The 20,592-nt window shown below is 44.6% G+C and overlaps 1 protein-coding gene and 1 non-coding gene across 2 annotated transcripts in view; both read left to right on the top strand.

The window, feature by feature from the left end:
• LOC124776701 overlaps positions 1-20,592 on the top strand; it is a 118,377-nt gene that overhangs the window by 86,710 nt on the left and 11,075 nt on the right. The window contains exons 2-4 of the mRNA XM_047251815.1: positions 5,253-5,521; positions 14,480-14,695; positions 14,759-14,860. Coding sequence (XP_047107771.1) covers positions 5,253-5,521; positions 14,480-14,695; positions 14,759-14,860 — 587 coding nt within the window. The remainder of the gene's footprint in view (positions 1-5,252; positions 5,522-14,479; positions 14,696-14,758; positions 14,861-20,592) is intronic.
• On the top strand, positions 611-685 carry Trnap-cgg. The gene has a single exon. It is a non-coding gene; the product is annotated as a tRNA-Pro (tRNA).

The following is a 20,592-nucleotide window of genomic DNA, read 5'->3' as shown; positions in this document are numbered from 1 at the left end:
AGCTCCTGCAGAAATACTGAGCCATGCTGTGTCTATAGCCATCCATAATTACGAATGTGTTACAGGTGCAGGATTTCGTGCACGAACTGCCCTCTCTTTTATGTCTCATAAATGTTAGATGAGATTCATGTCGGACGATCTGGGTGGCCACATCTTTCGCTCGAACTATCCAGAATGTTCTTGAAACCAGAATGAGATTTCCACTCTGCAGCGGAGTGTGTGCTGATATGAAACTTCCTGGCAGATTAAAACTGTGTGCCAAGCGGCAAGTGCTCTACCAACTGAGCTACCCAAACACAACTCACGCCCCGTCCTCACCGCTTTACTTCTGCCAGTACCTTGTCTCCTACCTTCCAAACTTTACAGAAGCTCTCCTGCGAACCTTGCAGAACTAGCACTCCTGAAAGAAAGGGTATTGTGGAGATATGGCTTAGCCACAGCCTGGGGGATGTTTCCACAATGAGATTTTCACTCTACAGCAGAGTGTGTGCTGATATGAAACTTCCTGGCAGATTAAAACTGTGTGTTGAGCCGAGAGCCTCTGTAAAGTTTGGAAGATAGGAGACGAGGTACTGGCGGAAGTAAAGCTGTGAGGACGGGGCGTGAGTCGTGCTTGGGTAGCTCAGTTGGTAGAGCACTTGCCCGCGGAAGGCAAAGGTCCCGAGTTCGAGTCTCGGTCCAGCACACAGTTTTAATCTGCCAGGAAGTTTCTTCAAACCAATTACGAACAATTGTGGCCCAAGGGAGCGGCGCACTGTCATCCATAAAAATTCCACCGTTGTTTGGGACCAAGCAGCCTATGAGTGGGTGCAGATGGTCTCCAGTTAGCCGAACATAAACGTTTCCAGTCAGTGATCGGTTCACCTGGACGAGAGTCAGCTTGACGAGAGGACCCACTCCATTCCTTGTAAACATAGCCCACTCCATCATTGAGTCACCCGCAGCTTGCACAGTGTCTTGTTAACTACTTGAGTCCATGGCTCTGTGAGGTCTGCTTTACTCTGGGACCCTACCATCAGGTCTTAGTAATTGAAATCGGCTCTCAGCTGACCAGACGACGGTTCTCGAATCGTCTAAAGTACAAACGACACGGTCACGAGCCCAGGAGAGGCGCTTCATGCGATGTCGTCCAGTTAACAAAGGCACGTGCTTCGGTCCTTCACTACCATAGTCTATTATCATCTCATTTTGCCGCACTGTCCTAAAGGATAAGTTCGTCGTACGCCCAACATTGATTCCTGTAGTTCTTTCAAGCAGTGTTGGTTGTATGTTAGCAATGAGAACTCGGCACAAATGCGGCTGCTCTCGGTCGTTAAGTCGCAAATAGCGCTACTCTCGATCGTTAAGTGAACGCCGCCGGTCACGGTATTATCCATGGTGAGAGGTAATGCCTAAAACGTATTATTCTTGGCACACTCTTGACACTGTGGATTTCGAAATATTGAATTCCCTGACGATTTCCGAAATGGAATGTCTCATGCGTCTAGATCCAACTACCACTTGCGTTCAAAGTCTGTTAATTCTCCTCTTGCGGCCATAATCACTTCGAAAACATTTTCACATGAATCACCTGAGTACAAATGACAGCTGCGCTGATGCACTCTTCTCTTACTTCTTCTATACGCGGCATTAACGAAATCTGTTCAAAAAAATGTTCAAATCTGCATCTACATCTACATTGATACTCCGCAAGCCACCCAACGGTGTGTGGCGGAGGGCACTTTATGTGCCACTGTCATTACCTCCCTTTCCTGTTCCAGTCGCGTATGGTTCGCGGGAAGAACGACTGTCTGAAAGCCTCCGTGCGCGCTCTAATCTCTCTAATTTTACATTCGTGATCTCCTCGGGAGGTATAAGTAGGGGGAAGCAATATATTCGATACCTCATCCAGAAACGCCCCCTCTCGAAACCTGGCGAGCAAGCTACACCGCGATGCAGAGCGCCTCTCTTGCAGAGTCTGCCACTTGAGTTTATTAAACATCTCCGTAACGCTATCACGGTTACCAAATAACCCTGTGACGAAACGCGCCGTGATATTTTATGGGATTTAACTGCTAAGGTCATCAGTCCCTAAGCGTACACACTACTTAACCTAAATTATCCTAAGGACAAACACACACACACACCCATGCCCGAGGGAGGACTCGAACCTCCGCCTGGACCAGCCGCACAGTCCATGACTGTAGCGCCCCAGACCGCTCGACTAATCCCGCGCGGCAACGACATCTATATCTGTGCATATCGCCCTCTACAGCTCCGTATAGTACCATAGAAGTCATTCTGTCATGTCCCAACAGATTTTCTATCATCCTGTCTCTTCTCCTTGTCTGTGTTAACCACACATTCCTTTCCTCTCCGATTCTGCGCAGAACCTCCTCATTCCTCACATTATCAGTCCACCTAATTTTCAACATTCGTCTGTAGCACCACATCTCAAATACTTCGATTCTCGTCTGTTCTGGTTTTCCCACAGTCCATGTTTCACTACCATACAATTCTGTACTCGAAACGTACATTCTCAGAAATTTCTTCCTCAAATTAACGCCTCTGTTTGATATTAGTAAAGTTCCCTTGGCCAGGAATGCCCTTTTTGCCAGCGCTAGTCTGCTTTTGATATCTTCCTTTATCGTCCGTCGTTGGTTATTTTCACTAGCTGCGAATGTAAACAGTGATCCAATACTACCAAATGTTTTTTTTTTATTCCAGTCTTTGATCACAATACAGTCCGCCCCCGGTAGCTGAATGGTCAGCGCGACAGAATGCCAATCCTAAGGGCCCGGGTTACATTCCCTGCTGGGTCGGACATTTTCTCCGCTCAGTGAATGTTCTGTTGTCCTAATCATCATCATTTCATCCCCATCGACGCGTAAGTCACCGAAGTGGCGTCAAATCGAAATACTTGCACCTGGCGAACGGTCCACCCGACGGGAGGCCCTAGTCACACGACATTTACATCGCAATATAAGTTCCTTTGACAATAGACCGGTTTCGGTCAGTAATGACTATCTACAGATCTACAATATAAAAAAGATCTGTAGACAGCAATTACTGACTGAAACCGACCATCGTCAAACGAATTTGTATTGTGATCAAACACTGGAATAAAAAAATAAAAAAAAATAAAACATTTGATTGGTCATTTTGCTGCCTAGGAGGCAGAATTGCTTAATTTTTAACATTTTTATGCAGCGACAGCAACTGATATTGTTTATATAAGAATATACAGCCTACAGTTGCAGGTTAACTTTATCGTTTACCTAGGTTTCAACGTTAGTAATAGCGACTTCTTGAGAACATAAAATATTATTTAAAAGTTTGCCTAAAACAAGCCATGCCCTAAGTCAACTTTACAAAACTTGATGCCCATACAACTGGCTTAAAGTGAATTTGCGACTGCTTGTTTAATAGAAGTGACAAAACCTTATGGTTATGCATCGGCTTTTAAATAATATTTTATGTTCTGAAGAAGACGTTATTACTAACGTTTAAACCTAGGTGAACGATAAAGTTAACCTGCAATTGTAGGCTGTATATTCTTATATAAAGAATTGCTTAACTTCATCTATCTCGTAACCATCAGCCCTGATGTCAAGTTTCTCGCTGTTCTCAATTCTGTTACTACTCATTTCTTTCGTCTTTTTTCGATCTACTCTCACTCCATATTCTGTACTCATCAGACTGTTCATTCCATGCAGCAGATCCTGTAATTCTTCTTCACCTTAACTCAGAATAGCAATGTCATCAGCTAATCATATCATTGGTGTCTTTTCATCTTGAATTTTATTTCCACTCCTGAACCTTTCATTTATTTCCATCACTGCTTGTTCGATGTGCAGACTGAACAGTTGGGGCGAAAGACTACATCGCTGTCTTACACCCTTTTTAATTATAGCACTTCATTCTAGGTCGTCCACTCTTATTATTCCGTCTTGGCACTTGTACATATTGTATATTACCAGTCTATCCCCATTTTTCTAAGAATTTCGAAGATATTGCACGATTTTACGTTGTCTAACGCTTTTTCCAGGTCGACAAATCCTATTATTTTATAATAAACGAAAACAGTGTGCATCCCACGATTAGTGAAATTCGCTTTACAACGTAAGCTGATGTTTACAAAGTAGTGTAGCAGTAAAATGCTGTTACGCTGATAAATCCCTCAAGTCAGTGACTTAGAAACACAATAATGTACTGGGTGATCAAAAAGTCAGTATAAATTTGAAAACTGAATAAATCACGGAATAATGTAGATAGAGAGGTACAAATTGACACACATGCTTGGAATGACACGGGGTTTTATTAGAACCAAAAAAATACAAACGTTCAAAAATGTCCGTCAGATGACGTTTCATCTGATCAGAATAGCAATAATTAGGATAACAATGTAAGACAAAGCAAAGATGATGTTCTACACAGGAAATGCTCAATATGTCCACCATCATTCCTCAACAATAGCTGTAGTCGAGGAATAATGTTGTGAACAGCATGTCCTGAGTTATGGTGAGGCATTGGCGTCGGATGTTGTCTTTCAGCATCCCTAGAGATGTCGGTCGATCACGGTACACTTGCGACTTCAGGTACCCCAAAGCCAATAATTGCACGGACTGAGGTCCGGGGACCTGGGAGGCCAACATGACGAAAGTGGCGACTGAGCACACGATCATCACCAAACGACGCGCGCAAGAGATGTTTCACGCGTCTAGCAATACTTTTTTTTGTTCTAATAAAACCCCATGTCATTCCAAGCGTGTGTGTCAATTTTTACCTCTCTATCTACATTATTCTGTGGTTTATTAAGTTTTCAAATTTATACTGACTTTTTGATCACCCGGTATCTTCCCTTCAAATCGGAGACACAAAAGGGAATTGTAAAATGAATGACTTACTGAGCTTTGAAACTAACCGATTCAGTTAACAGTGCGTGGGTGAAATGAAATGTCGTGTGACGAGGGCCTTCCGACGGATAGACCGTTCGCCTGGTGCAAGTCTTTCGATTTGACGCCACTTCGGCGACTTGCGCGTCGATGGGGATGAAATGATGATGATTAGGACAACACAACACCCAGTCCCTGAGAGGAGAAAATCTCCGACCCAGTCGGGAATCGAACCCGGGCCCTTAGGATTGACAGTCGGTCGCGCTGACGACTCAACTACCGGGGGCGGACAGTGCGTGGGTGATTTGTTTGCACGATTTTTGTGGGCGGCCTGTGGAACTTTCGAGTCGTCAGAGGGTGCTCTTCGGCTGCCGACAGCGTTCGAGGAGCAGCTAGTGGTGAAGCTGTGGCCAGCGGACGCGAAGCGACGTCGGCTGTTCCGCTGCGCGCAGGCGTTCAGCCGCGAGGCGTGCGGCTATGGCGAGGTGGTGCCTCGGCTGGGCGCCGCCGCCGCCGCGCTCTTCCCGCGCTGCCTGTACGCCTCGCCCGCCGGCGTCGTCGTGCTGCAGGACCTGCGCCCGCTCGGCTTTCGCATGGCCGACCGCCGCGTCGGCCTCGACCTGCCGCACGCCGAGCTCGCGATCAGGGTGAGTAGCGGGGAGCCCGCCGATCTCGTCTTGTTCCTCTCCGCGGCTTTTCGCGGCTCATTCTGTAGTATACACAGAAGTTGCAGCATTAGAAAATTCCAGTGAAATGCAGGAATATCTGCAGCGGATAGGCACTTGGTGCAGGGAGTGGCAACTGACCATAACAAAGACAAATGTAATGTATTGCGAATACATAGAAAGAAGGATCCTTTATTGTATGGTTATATGATAGCGGAACAAACACTGGTGGCAGTTACTTCTGTAAAATATCTGGGAGTATGCGTGCGGAACGATTTGAAGTGGAATGATCATATAAAATTAATTGTTGGTAAGGCGGGTACCAGGTTGAGATTCATTGGGAGAGTCCTTAGAGAATGTAGTCCATCAACAAAGGGGGTGGCTTACTAAACACTTGTTCGACCTATACTTGAGTACTGCTCATCAGTGTGGGATTCGTACCAGGTCGGGTTGACGGTGGAGATAGAGAAGATCCAAAGAAGAGCGGCGCGTTTCGTCACAGGGTTATTTGGTAAGCGTGATAGCGTTACGCAGATCTTTAGCAAACTCAAGTGGCAGATTCTTCAACAGAGGCGCTCTGCATCGCGGTGTAGCTTGCTGTCCAGATTATGAGCGGGTGCGTTTCTGGATGAGGTATCGAATATATTGCTTCCCCCTACTTATACCTTCCGAGGAGATCACGAATGTAAAATTAGAGAGATTCGAGCGCGCACGGAGGCTTTCTGGCAGTCGTTCTTCCCGCGAACCATACGCGAGTGGAACAGGAAAGGAAGGTAATGACAGTGGCACGTAAAGTGCCCTCCGCCACACACCGTTGGGTGGCTTGCGGAGTATAAATGTAGATGTAGATGGTAAAGGCCATTTACCAAAATTCACAATAACAATGAAAACTAACGCCTGTATCTTACCACCGGTAAAAATACGATTCTGACCACGAGTCATACTTGCAACGCACTAAAAACATTGCACAAGTGCCATTCCTGCTCAAATACAACAGTGTCACCTGCAGGCTTCGCTATCATCTGCGTTTATGTTTAAAAAGAACGTTTTTCTTCATCTTTCCTGTTTCCCGTCTTTCCCTTAGCTGCTTTATATTCGTGGAGGTATGTGCCGTCTATGCAATTAATTGAAGGCAGTTTGTTTATTGCCAGACCACTTTCGTTTCTTTTATTTGGGAACCATTATCGGTGGCGATTTCCATCGCTGTTAACTGATGTATGTGGTCCTGGAGATGTATTTGTTAGTTTCCATATTCCTGCTGGCCAATTTCTGGCGTTCTTTCACCCAAATTTTGTCATTCATGGTGTGTGAATTGCTGAGGGGCCAAAAGCTGAAGTCATCGGTCCCTAGACCCGTAGACTTACGACACTAATTAAAGTAACAGAAACTAACTTACGCGAAGAACCCCCCCCCCCCACACACACAGACACACACACACACACACAGACACACACACACACACACACACACACACACACACACACACACACACACGTCCGAGGGAGGACTCGAGCCGGCCAGAGTGGACGAGCGGTTCTAGGCGCTTCAGTCTGGAACCGCGCGACCGCTACGGTCGCAGGTCCGAATCCTGCCTCGGGCATGGATGTGTGTGATGTCCTTAGGTTAGTTAGGTTTAAGTAGTTGTAAGTTCTAGGGGACTGATGACCTCAAAAGGCCCATAGTGCTCAGAGCCATTTGAACCATTTTGAGGACTCGAACCCCCTCAAACCGCGCGGCCAAATTTGTCACATCGCATATATCACTTGCAGTTTCCATTTTGTGATATGCAAGTGACTGAGGCAGGCAACGGCCTTACAGTAGTGGATACACCGGTCTGCGTTGTCGGGCGTGGCCAGCACTTGAATGGGTGACCATCCAGCCACCATGCGCTGTTGCCATTTTTCGGGGTGCACTCAGCCTCGTGATGACAATTGAGGAGCTACTAGACCGAATAGTAGCGGCTCCGGTTAAAGACAACCATCATAACGACCGGGAGAGCGGTGTGCTGACCACACGCCCCTCCTATCCGCATCCTCAACTGAGGATGACCCGGCGATCGGATGGTCCCTATGGGTCACTTGTGGCCTGAAGACGGAGTGCAAGTGACACATGCGATGTGACAAATGTGGGCGAAAGAACGCCAGAAATCAGCCAGCTGGAGTATGGTAACTAACTACTACATCTCCAGGATTAGACACATCAATTAACAGCGGTGAAAATCACCATTGATGATGCTTCCCAAATAAAAGAAGCACAACATGTATGACAATAAACACATTTCCTTCAATCATGCGATGTGACAAAAGTGGGTGAAAGAACGCCACAAATCGGCCAGCTGGAGTATGGAAATTAACTAATGCGTCTTCAGGACTGCACACGTCAGTTAACAGCGCTGGAAATCGCCCCTGATGATGCTTCCCAAACAAAAGAAGCACAACGCGTAAGGCAATAAACAAATTGCCTTCAATTAGTTGCATAGACGGTACATACCTCCACGAAAAGCGTTTTTTCTTGACAAAAATGCAGTTTCCAGCCAAGCTTGCAGATGGCACTGTTGCATTTGACCACGAACGGCACCTGTGCAATATCCTCAGTACCTTGCAAGTGTCAGTAGCTATCAGAACAGAGTTCTGTGTAGCTGTGAGTGCCTCATACCAGAGCTAAGTGAAGTTGAACGTTAGCAAGTTGTCGGGAGTTCTTGCGTACAGGAAAAGCGGAGGAACATAATACGCTAAAATTATTATTAAAATTATATTCCACGGTCGCTGCACAGAAAGGGAATCTTATGGAGCCCAAAATTCAAAATAATACGCAAAGTCACAGCGCGAACGAAAGTGCCTATTGAATGATCTTGACGGACAGTCATTGAGCAAGATTTTGACGAAAAATAAGACAACGACAGCTGCAAAAGCTGTCCTCGCGAAGCCTTTCAGCACCAGAATAAGACATATGGTCAGAGGACTTATTCAACACTATTCCCAACTTCTGACAGAGTTTTCACGTAACAAGAGTAAACCCTGGCGAGGGATGGGAGCGGGAGTGGGGGGAGTGGGGGGCGGTGATTTTGGCAGCGATATCGTGGTATTCCATGGGACACATCGTTACTATTCACGATCGCATTGCTGCCAAGGATCAAGTGACCATTTTGGTTCAAAAAATGGTTCAATTGGCTCTGAGCAATACGGGACTTAACATCTGAGGTTATCAGTCCCTTACTACTTAGAACTACTTAAACCTAACTAACCTGACATCATACACATCCATGCCTGAGGCAGGATTCGAACCTGCGACCGTAGCTGTTCCAGACTAAAGCGCCTAGCACCACTCGGCCACCACCATTTTGGCTGAGATGGTCGACCCCATTATACAATGTTTGTTCCTCAATGGTGATGCTGTGTTTCAAGACGAGATGCCCCCTGTCCAAACAGCTCACATCGTCCAGCACTGGATTTTTGCGCACGAGGACGAGCTGTCCCATCTCCCCTAGCCGCCGCAGTCACCAGATCTCAATTTCATTGACCCTTTGGGGTCTACTTTGGAGAGAAGGGTGCGTGATCGCTGTCCACCTCCACCATAGTTATCCTAACATGCCACTTTTTAGCAGGAAGAATAGTAAAAAGTTACCATGAAGACTATACGAGCGGTCAGGAAGCAGCTTTGAGTGTCAACGCTTCGAAAGACTTCAGTGTTCGCTTTTCTCTCGTGCTATTCGAGACGGGAACGGTAGAGAAATAGTCTGAAAGCACTTATGTCAAGCACTTATGTGTGAACTGTGAATTGCAAAGTAGTCATGTAGATGTACATGTAGATAACCTATGATGTTTAATACGTGTGTAATGCCTCTGATAAGCACTGAAGACATAATGGTGAAAATATTATCCTGACGCAATATTACACTGACGCACTATCCATCTTCAGCTTCGTGAAACTGGATTTTCCATTTATGGAAGATTTCGAGGATCCTGTCAGCGGCATTGAAACCTGCATGCATCTTTTTCAGATAGTAATTGCAGTACCAGTAAACTGGTCACCTACAGTAATCACTATCATGAACATCATCACTAATGTCGCAGACATCTGATAAATCCGATGCCCCTGTCGCTTCCTCCTTATTTCTGGATTTCATTTTCTTCTTTCGTGGCTACTCGGTAGAGCTCCCTCGTGCAGCATTCCTACTGTCGGTCTTCAACCCAGTCTGTTGTTTCTTTTCATCGTGGGTCTTCCACTTATTTTTCACGTAGGTGCCTCAGAGATCAACTCGGAGAAGCAACGCCGTTGTTTGTTTTCTACTGTGCATACTCTGATGTGACTTCATCCCTTCCGGCACTACGAGGGCTATGTCGCTCACAGCTCACAGCGTACTGTGCGAGCATAGAGTATGAGGGATTTTTAAAGGCCTGTTCTCATGACTTCACCGTGGGCGGTTCGCAATCACCCATCAAATGTGAAGGCAACCTGGTATACAGCAGTTAATAGAAAAGAATCGACTAACTTATGACTTTACATTGTCACCTATCAGACCCACCGTCACGTCCGTCCTTTACTTTAATCGACAGTGAAGACCAAAGATTTGTATGAAAAAAGTAACTGAAATTTGGCAAACTGTCAGACAGAAACCATCGAGTACAAAAGGGACAGCTCCCAAATTTACTGTACCTTCAGATTTCCTAAACCCCGATGACGTTCCATATCCAATTACAAAACGCAATGCTGTGAACTTGATCAGAGGACATACAGTACATTACGTACTGACAGAAGAAAAGATTTTTGCCTGTATATCACTACACAGCCTCACAACCTAGCGAAAACCAAAACATGCAAATATTAATGCAACGAGCGAGGTGACGCAGTGATCAGCACACTGTACTCGCATTCAGCATGACGACGATTCCAATCCCCAGCCGGCCATCCAGGTCTACGTTTTCCGTGATTTCCCGAAATCGCTATAGACACATGCGGGCTGGTTTCTTCGAAAGAGCGCGGGAAATTTCCTTCCTCATCCTTATCCAACTTGTGGTCCTTCTCTAATGATTACGTTAAAGACGGGAAGTTAAATTCCACACTTCTTTTCATCCTTACAGAACTAACGCGAACAGGTTACATTTAGAAAGCGAATCCATGTAATTCTTGAATGAATTACAGGTTTTAATAACATATTCAGGTAAAAGTAAGTAAATATTATCTGTAAGTTTACCGATACCTTGTTACTTCCTCTCTGCTGCGGGCCGCTGTGGCCGAGCGGCTCTAGGCGCTTCATTCCGGAACCGCGCTGCTGCTGCTGCTGCGTCACAGGTTCGAATTCTGCCTCGGGCAAGTATGTGTGTGATGTCCTTAGGTTAGTTAGGTTTACGTAGTTCTAAGTCTAGGGGACTGATGACCTCAAATGTTAAGTCCCAAAGTGCTTAGTGCCATTTTAGCCATTTGAACTGATCTGTTATATTTGCCTTTCATTCCACAGCTCAAGTGTCGTCTTTATTTTTGTTTCTCTTAGTTTATTTCTGGAATTAGAAACACGCAGCAACAGTCTCACTTCGTCAACATTAAAGTGAGTTTGTTATGTGAAATTTCATTAGAGCCGGAGGACATGTCCGCACTGTGTCAAGAATGGGGAATTAAATCTGGTGGGTACCGAGTGCGCGGAAAAGCTTTACTGTTTGCCCTACTGCACGAGAGCAGATTCAGCATTAACTCAGCAAACAGGAAGACTGCGCGCAAGTTAGGTTAGGTTAGGTTAGTGTTGTTTAACGTCCCGTGGACAACGAGGTCATTAGAGGTTAGGGGAAGGAAATCGGCCGTGCCCTTTGAAAGGAACCATTCCGGCATTTGCCTGAAACGATTTAGGGAAATCACGAAACACCTAAATCAGGATGGCTGGAGACGGGATTGAACCGCCGTCCTCCCGAATGCGAGTCCAGTGTGCTAACCAGTGCGCCACCTCGCTCGGTGCGCGCAAGTGTTTTATTTGCTACTTGATGAAGTTTGCATTGAACTGCTGGCAACACCTACCATCAGTCACTTTCTCAGTGTGTGTAAAGTGGTGTGCTGTATGTTCCGGTGCCTACTCCTCGTATGTGACTAATAGATTAAAAATGCAGTGAACACATAGTGCGTAGTGGATCGTTCACTTTGTTGTAGAAATAATTCAAAAGCCAAGATCGCTTAAATACTGTTTACTGGATAACCGGTTTCAACACACTATCTTGTGACTTCGGTTTTACATAACTTATGGGAAAAAATGACCATGAGAGCAGTTGTTTTTTATTGTTTGTGACAACGATTTTATATCAGCTGGTGTGGCCCATGTATCGTTATATCCAAATGCTTTATAAATGTTACTCTACATTCAGATCCGATTATGGCACCTTTAGTGTGTCGAAACCGGTTATCCAGTAAACAGTATTTAAGCGATCTTTGCTTTTGAATTTTTTCCTGATTGGAAATGGTTTGTGACATTCCTGTGAAGCATAATGCAAGTGAAAGCACTAAATTTCGGAAAGATTGAGAAACACAACTTAGAATAGCGTGGAGGAGTACAGCAAAATCATATAAGTCACGCATTTACTTAAATGATCCTTCAGCTATATTCTGTATACTAATCATAACCATGAAGCCATTGATAACTTAGACAGACCAATAACTTCCAACAGTGTAAAATGAAAGGCTACCACTGAATTATGTGGAATAGCATACATATGACTCGTCTAGCATAGCAGGGATAGAGTGCTAAGACTGCGAAAATGGTAAAGAAAATGCTGTAGTGGCAACTTCTGTTTTCATCGGCACGCAGTTGACTTGACTCAAAAATTGATCACCTCGTGCAGTTGACCTATTTCAAAAAATGACAACTTAGAGAGTACGTAAAATATTTGGTCTGCGTGCAGTCGGGATCACCCGATTAAATCCGCCGTAACCTTTCAAAGAAACCATCCTGGCATTTTCTTGGAGCAATTTAAGTAAACCACGGAAAAGCTGAATCTTGGTGATCGGAACCGGATTTGGACCATCGCTGTTGGAGTACGGAAAGCGTAAGATTGCCCGTTGCATACAGATCCCTGTTGTTGTTGTTGTGGTCTTCAGTCCTGAGACTGGTTTTATGCAGCTCTCCAAGCTACTCTATCCTGTGCAAGCTTCTTCATCTCCCAATACCTACTGCAGGCTACATCCTTCTGAATCTGCTTAGTGTATTCATCTCTTGGTCTCCCTCTACGATTTTTACCCTCCACGCTGCCCTCCAATACTAAATTGGTGATCCCTCAATGTCTCAGAACATGTCCTACCACCCGATCTCTTCTTCTAGTCAAGTTATGCCACAAGCTCCTCTTCTCCCCAATTCTATTCAATATCTCCTCATTAGTTATGTGATATACCCATCTAATCTTCAGCATTCTTCTGTAGCACCACATTTCGAAAGCTTCTATTCTCTTCTTGTCCAAACTATTTATTGTCCACGTTTCACTTCCATCTGGTTTCTGTACAAATTGTAAATACCCTTTCGCTCCCTGTATTTTACTCCTGCCACCTTGAGAATTTGAAAGAGAGTATTCCAATCAACATTGTAAAAAGCTTTCTCTAAGTCTACAAATGCTAGAAACGTAGGCTTGCCATTCTTTATTCTTTCTTCTAATATAAATCGTAGGGTCAGTATTGCCTCACGTGTTCCAACATTTCTACGGAATCCAAACTGATCTTCCCCGAGGTCGGCTTCTATCAGTTTTTCTATTCGTCTGTAAAGTATTCGCGTTAGTATTTTGCAGCTGTGACTTATTAAACTGATAGTTCGGTAATTTTCACATCTGTTAACACCTGCTTTCTTTGGGATTGGAATTATTACATTCTTCTTGAAGTCTGAGGGTATTTCGCCTGTCTCATACATCTTGTTCACCAGATGGTAGAGTTTAGTCAGATCCCTATCTCTCCCTTATCTGGTCTCCATACAAATACTTTCAGAAACGCCTTCCTGACACTTACATCTATACTCGATGTTAACAAATTTCTCTTCTTCAGAAACGCTTTCCTTGCCATTGCCAGCCTACATTTTATATCCTCTCTACTTCGGCCATCGTCAGTTATTTTGCTCCCCAAATAGCAAAACACCTTTACTACTTTAAGTGTCTCATTTCCTAATCTAATTCCCTGAGCATCACCCGACTTAATTCGACTACATTATCCTCGTTTTGCTTTTGTTGATGTTCATCTGATACCCTTCTTTCAAGACACTGTCCATTCCGTTCAGCTCCTTTTCCAAGTCCTTTGCTGTCTCTGACAGAATTACAATGTCATCGGCGAACCTCAAAGTTTTTATTTCTTCTCCATGGATTTTAATACCTACTCTGAACTTTTCCTTTGCTTCCTTTACTGCTTGCTAAATATACAGATTGAATAACATCGGGGATAGGCTACAACCCTGTCTCACTCCCTTCCCAACCACTGCTTCCCTTTCATACCCCTCGACTCTTATAACTGCCATCTGGTTTCTGTACAAATTGTAAATACCCTTTCGCTCCCTGTATTTTACTCCTGCCACCTTGAGAATTTGAAAGAGAGTATTCCAATCAACATTGTAAAAAGCTTTCTCTAAGTCTACAAATGCTAGAAACGTAGGCTTGCCATTCTTTATTCTTTCTTCTAATATAAATCGTAGGGTCAGTATTGCCTCACGTGTTCCAACATTTCTACGGAATCCAAACTGATCTTCGCCGAGGTCGGCTTCTATCAGTTTTTCTATTCGTCTGTAAAGTATTCGCGTTAGTATTTTGCAGCTGTGACTTATTAAACTGATAGTTCGGTAATTTTCACATCTGTTAACACCTGCTTTCTTTGGGATTGGAATTATTACATTCTTCTTGAAGTCTGAGGGTATTTCGCCTGTCTCATACATCTTGTTCACCAGATGGTAGAGTTTAGTCAGATCCCTATCTCTCCCTTATCTGGTCTCCACAGAAACTGGCCCAGTTTCACGCGACAACGTTGGTTCTGAAGAGGGACAGCCCGGAGACGGCGGAGCGCCTGAGGCGGATGCTGCAGCCGGACCTGACGTTCGCGACGGCGGCGCGCCTGCTGACGAGCGACTCGGTGGACAACGCGTTCCTCATGGCCGTGGAGTCGCTGAGCGACGAGCGCCAGTGGGACGAGCCGCTGCGCGCCGCTGTGGCCGCCGTGCGCCCGCTGCGCGACCAGCTGTACGACCGGCTGCGGCGGCTGCTCGCCGACGTCGACGAGGCCACCGCCGTCGTCTGCCACGGCGACAGCAGCGCCAACAACATGCTCTTCCAGTACGACGACCAGCGGCGCCCGCAGGACCTGCGCTTCCTCGACATGCAGGTGGGCAAGACGGAAGTTCAGTGGATACAATGTGCCGGCCTATACCACCTTCCTTACCACCTTCCTTACAGTGATAATAATCGCAACTAACTGAATCTCAAGTTAACATCATCTGCAAATTTCTTCCAAACTATCATCGTTTCGACCCCTCTGCTGGCATCTTCTTCAGGACCTTGTGGTGCCCACTGCAGCTTGAGCACACCACAAAATCCTGAAGGAGATCCCAGCAGAGGGGTAGAAACTTAGATCATTTAGAGAAGTATGACGTGGTGCAACAACACAAAAAGATTTTAACTTCAGTGACATCGGCCGCGAAAGCCTACACATAAATTGAACATACTAATTTTACGCACCTAAATGGGACTGTTTAAACATACTTAAATTTTATAATTATTAGTTTAACATAGTGAGGAACAAAACAATTTAAAAAAAAAAATATATTGGCGGGAATCGAACTGGTGCCCACTTACTGTTCTGTGCTGTAGGTCACTTTTTTCCAAAACTCTATCTAACAGAATAACGTTACACAGTAACATAACAACAAAGCGATCAATTTATGAATCGTCGTGCACTTCATAACATACCCACGAATAGTTATGGGAAGACACTTACTGTTTGCTTGATCAGGATTTGTGCATGTAAATTGTCATCAAATTTTAATGTATATCCATTGCCGATGAAATATCCGATTTGTGGATATCTATCGCAACTCTTAAGATTAACTTTTATTCAGTTTTATTTTTTCTAGTCTATTTCAATGAGTTAATTTTTTGTTATACAATCGTAGGTTATACTAAATATGTGAACATTTCCTTACATTTTGTAGGTTTTTCCTTAGTTTGTGAAGCTGGGTAGTAATATACATCCAGAAAACTTTTCTTCTGACAGTATCTAGTGTACTGTATGTCATTTGATCTAGTTGACAGCACTGCGTTTTGTTATTGCGTTCAGAACATCATTTGTGTTTATAAAATATGCTGGTGTAATATATTTAGGAGCTGTCCTTTTTGTACTCGATAGCCTCTGCCTGACAACTTTCCAAATGTCAGTTACTTTTCTCATACAAATCTGTGGCCTTCGCCGTCGATTAAATTAAAAGGTGGACGTGATTGTGAGTCTGAAAGGTGGACATCATAAAGTCTTAAGCTGGTAGATTGTTATATACAAGGTTGCCTTCATATTTGATGATGGATTCCGAATCGCCCACGGTGGAGACGTAATCCCTCATACTCTGCGCTTTCACAGTTCGCTACATGCAATTTCAAAGCAAACAACTGACCTGGTGCTGTTAGAAATGTAGTACTCGTAGTACTGGAAGGGGTGAAGTCACATCAGAGTATGCACAGTAGAAAACAAACAACGGTAGAGCTTCTCTGACTTGATCGAAGCACGGCTGACCGTCGTTTCAGCACTCGATACTGGTGTCTGGTTCTCGTGGAGAGAGCGCTGCAAAATACTGTTTCGTCCGTTTTCTTTGCATACGAGGATGCAATTTTAGTGCGATTTCTGGGTCGCATTTGAAGCGAAATTGCGTAGGCTTAGTGTGATATTTACAGTTCGCTGTAGCACATGATTACTGGCCACCACTGCCGAACTCCAGAGTCTGCTGGAAGTCTTAAGCGCAGTTCACACTGAGTCCATACGACGTGCGTTGCTATTCACGATACAAAGCTGAGGCAACCCGCTTCGGCGGAGCGCGTAGAAACGGTGGAAGCCCTTGGCTTGTACACAGTGGGGCGGCAGTGTAACAACCGACTCTATCGCTTTGCCGGGCGCAACGCGGCGTGCCAGTCGCTCCTCGAGATGGTAAATTCCTATGGGACAAAACTGCTGAGGTCATAGGTCCCTAAGCTTACACACCACTTAATCTCATTTAAACTAACGTACGCTAAGGACAACACACACACACACACACACACACACACACACACACACACACACACACACACGAGGGAGGACTCGAACCTCCAACGGGAAGATCGCTCCACGTAGCTCGTATCATATCATACACGAAGTGCGTAATTATAAGTCACTATCTTTGCCTTAAAAAAATGTTTTATATGATGAACCAAAGCTACTTCCACCTCCGTAGTTAGTTTCTTACAACCAAACCTCCAGATGTCAGACAGTACCAAATGTTTCGTATCGATAATCACTCAAAATATCGATACAGTTTGTGCTATGCGCTTTCATCCAGGAGAAGGTGCGTAAGTTGTAAATAATAAGTACCACATGACCCACGGAGCACAGGAAAAGCATAACTGTGATCTTCTGCTTTGTGGTACTCCCATGGGTAATTCGGTGGTGCGTTAGTTCGTCGAACCAAGGTTTCCAAGTGTGAGCACTGGTCACGCCAGATTTTCTAGTTATATGGGACAACATGTTGCTGATGTAAAAGGGCTGTTCGGAGTTTATATATGTATGGCGGTGCTGACATGTGATGCAAGTTTTTCTTTATTCTTCTGCTCCAGTTGTTTGTATTTATTCTGCCGAACTACAAATGTATTCTATAGATTTGCTACTTTGAAATAAACGAAGCGTAAGCGGACTGCCAATAGTACCTATAACGATTTGAACTTCAGTGATTTCTATCAGTGCTTTGAGCTCTGGTACTTTCCCAACGCAGCTTCGACAGTTTGAAACGACCAGGCAGCATATTTCCAGTCAACAACAGTCCAATGTCGGTGTTGACGGGCCCAAGCGAGACGTAAAGCTTTGTGTCGTGCAGTCATCAAGTGTACAGGAGTGGGTCTTCGGCCAAGAAACCCAAAAGGACGATGTTTCGTTGAATGGTTCGCACGCTGACACTTCTTGATGGTCCAATACTGAAGTCTGCAACAGTATACGGAAAAGTTGCACTTCTGTCACGTTGAACGATTCTCTTCAGTCGTCGTTGGTCATGTTCTTGCAGGATCTTTCTCCGGCATCAGCGATGTTGGAGATTTTATGTTTTCTGGATTCCTAATAGTCACGGTACACTCGTGAAATGGTCGTACGGGAAAATCCCCACTTCATTGCAATCTCGGAGATGTTATGTCCCATCACTCGTGCGCCGACTATAACACCATGTTCAAACTCACTTAAATCTTAATGATCTTGCAGTGTAATAGCAGTAACCGATTTAACAATTGTGACACTTGTTGTCTTATAAAGGCGTTACCGACAGCAGCACTGTTTTCTGTATGTTTACATAAACTATGTGATCAAAAGTATCCGGACATCCCCAAAAACATATGTTTTTCATATTAGGTGCATTGTGCTGCCCCCTACTGCCAGGTACTCCATATCAGCGACCTCAGTAGTCATTAAACATTGTGAGAAAGTAGAATGGGGCGTTCCGCGGAACTCACGGACTTCGAACGTGGTCAGGTGATTGAGTGTCACTTGTGTCACACGTCTGTACGCAAGATTTCCACACTCCAACATCACTAGGTCCACTGTTTCCAGTGTGATAGTGAAGAAGAAACGCGAAGGGACATGTACAGCACAAAATCGCACAGGGCGATGACGTCTGTTGACTGACAGAGATCGCCGGCGGTCGAAGATGGTCGTAATGTGTAATAGGCAGACCATCGCACAGGAATTTCAGACTGCAAGAGGTGAGAAAACTTGGATTTCATTGTCGAGCGGTTGCTCATAAGCCACACATCACGCCGGTAAATACCAAACGACGCCTCGTTTGGTGTATGGAGCGTAAACATTGGACGACTGAACAGTGGAAAACCTTGTGTGGAGTGACGAATCGCGGTACGCAATATGGCGATCCGATGGCAGGGTGAAAGTGTGGCGAATGCCCGGTGAACATATCTGCCAGCGTGTGTGGTGCCAACAGTGAAATTCGGAGGCGGTGGTGTTACGGTGTGCTCGTGTATTTCATGGAGGGGGCTTGCACCCCTTGTTGTTTTGCCTGGCACTATCGCAGCACAGGCCTACATTGATGTTTTAAGTACCTTCTATCTTCCCACTGTTGAAGAGTAATTCTGGGATGGCGATTGCATCTTTCAAGACATTCGAGCACCTGTTCATAATGCACGGCCTGTGGCGGAGTGGTTACACGACAATAACATCCGTGTAGTGGACTGGTCTGCACAGAGTCCTGACCTGAATCCAACAGAACACCTTTGGGATGTTTTGAAACGCCAACTTCGTGCCAGGCCTCACCGCCCGACATCGATACCTCTCCTCAGTGAAGAATGGGTTCCCACTCCCCAAGAAACCTTCCAGCACCTGATTGAACGCATGCCCGCGAGAGGGGAAGCTGTCATCAAGGCTAAGGGTGGGCCAACACCACACTGAATTCCAGCATTATCGATGGAGGGCGCCACGAACTTGAGTCGTTTTCAGCCAGGTGTCCGCATACTTTTGAACACAATGTAGACACTGGCGAGTTGTGAGCTGTCATTCCAATCTCGTATAGTGCGCGGAAAGAATGAACTACTATTATTGAGAAGCAGGTAGATGCGTATTTTAGACGATAAAAACAAACATTATATTTTAGGATTATCTTAGATTCACATTTAAAGATTTAAAAATCTAGCAGAAAGCTGGAAAAACCTGTTTTTACGGAATAAGAGATGCTATTCAGTACTATGACGATACGTGCTTTAATACAAGTAGGCAGCAGAATGTCAGGGCAGAGAAGTTCCCTTCCCAGTTCAGCATTTCTTATAATCGTGTCAAACGACAAAGCCTACGATTCTCAGTTAAACAATTTTAAATATCATCTATAAGCAGTTATAATTCTTTAAAACTGCTTTGCTCTCGGATACGTTTGTGTTAGGACTTGACTATCTTGTTGTCTCCTTTTTCATTTATTTAAAAAAACCTTTAAATCGAAGCGAAAGTGTGCTGACTGCTCACTCTTTAAGCTCCCGACAGACGTACATAAGATAGTGTCTCCCGTCAAATGACGAAGATAACAATCTTCCGATAACTTCCTTCAAGTGCGCAGAGAGCAAATGTGTACTCTGCACAGTCTGTGTGAATATGTGCATTCATGGGTAATCTCAAAAACAAATATTCCTGTGTAAATCGGTGAATAGGATGAAAGAGCACAGAGGGAATATTGGAGCTGCTTTTATTACTTCATCATCGTTTCTTCTTACATTGTATTTAAGTAGTTTACTGTGGCTCAAAGATAACGAAATATCTACTTCCTAGGAGCAAGGTGAGTAATAAACGTATTTGTAGTAGCCACTAGAAGTTGCCTCATCGAATATATCCGCGTTATTTCCGTGCAATTAACACAACACCAGGCTAAAGAAGCGACACAAATACTTCGCCGCAACGCTGCGATTCGTTGGATGAGTTACAACAACAACTCGCAAATCCATATGGTAATGTTTTGCGAATAAAACCGTGTATGCACCAAATGAATTTCCTTTGTTAACACTGTTTCGGCTGCTGTCATCATCAGGTATAAAAATCTTTGTTCTTGGGAAACGAGGTCTAGCGTCAATGTTAAACATATGCGTAATCAAGGTGGGGTAATCGCGGTTGTTACCCCGATTAAGCATATACGCGTATTTTAATATTGGCACTGAACCTTGTTTCGCTAGTTTTTTTTATGCCTGATGGTGGCAATAGGCGAAACATGTAATAAACAAAGAAATTTATTCAGCAAGCTAGGCCGTTTTGTTCACAAAACACAATAATCACCGTCTCTTAGAATATATTTATTACCTTTATCGATATTGTAATGCTGCTGAAACCGTGTAATATGACACGCAGAA

This window comes from Schistocerca piceifrons, chromosome 1, assembly GCF_021461385.2.
Source record: "Schistocerca piceifrons isolate TAMUIC-IGC-003096 chromosome 1, iqSchPice1.1, whole genome shotgun sequence".
In the NCBI taxonomy this organism is placed as follows: Eukaryota; Metazoa; Arthropoda; class Insecta; order Orthoptera; family Acrididae; genus Schistocerca; species Schistocerca piceifrons.
Note: the sequence above shows the minus strand (reverse complement) of the source record. Positions and strands in the feature narration are given on the sequence as shown.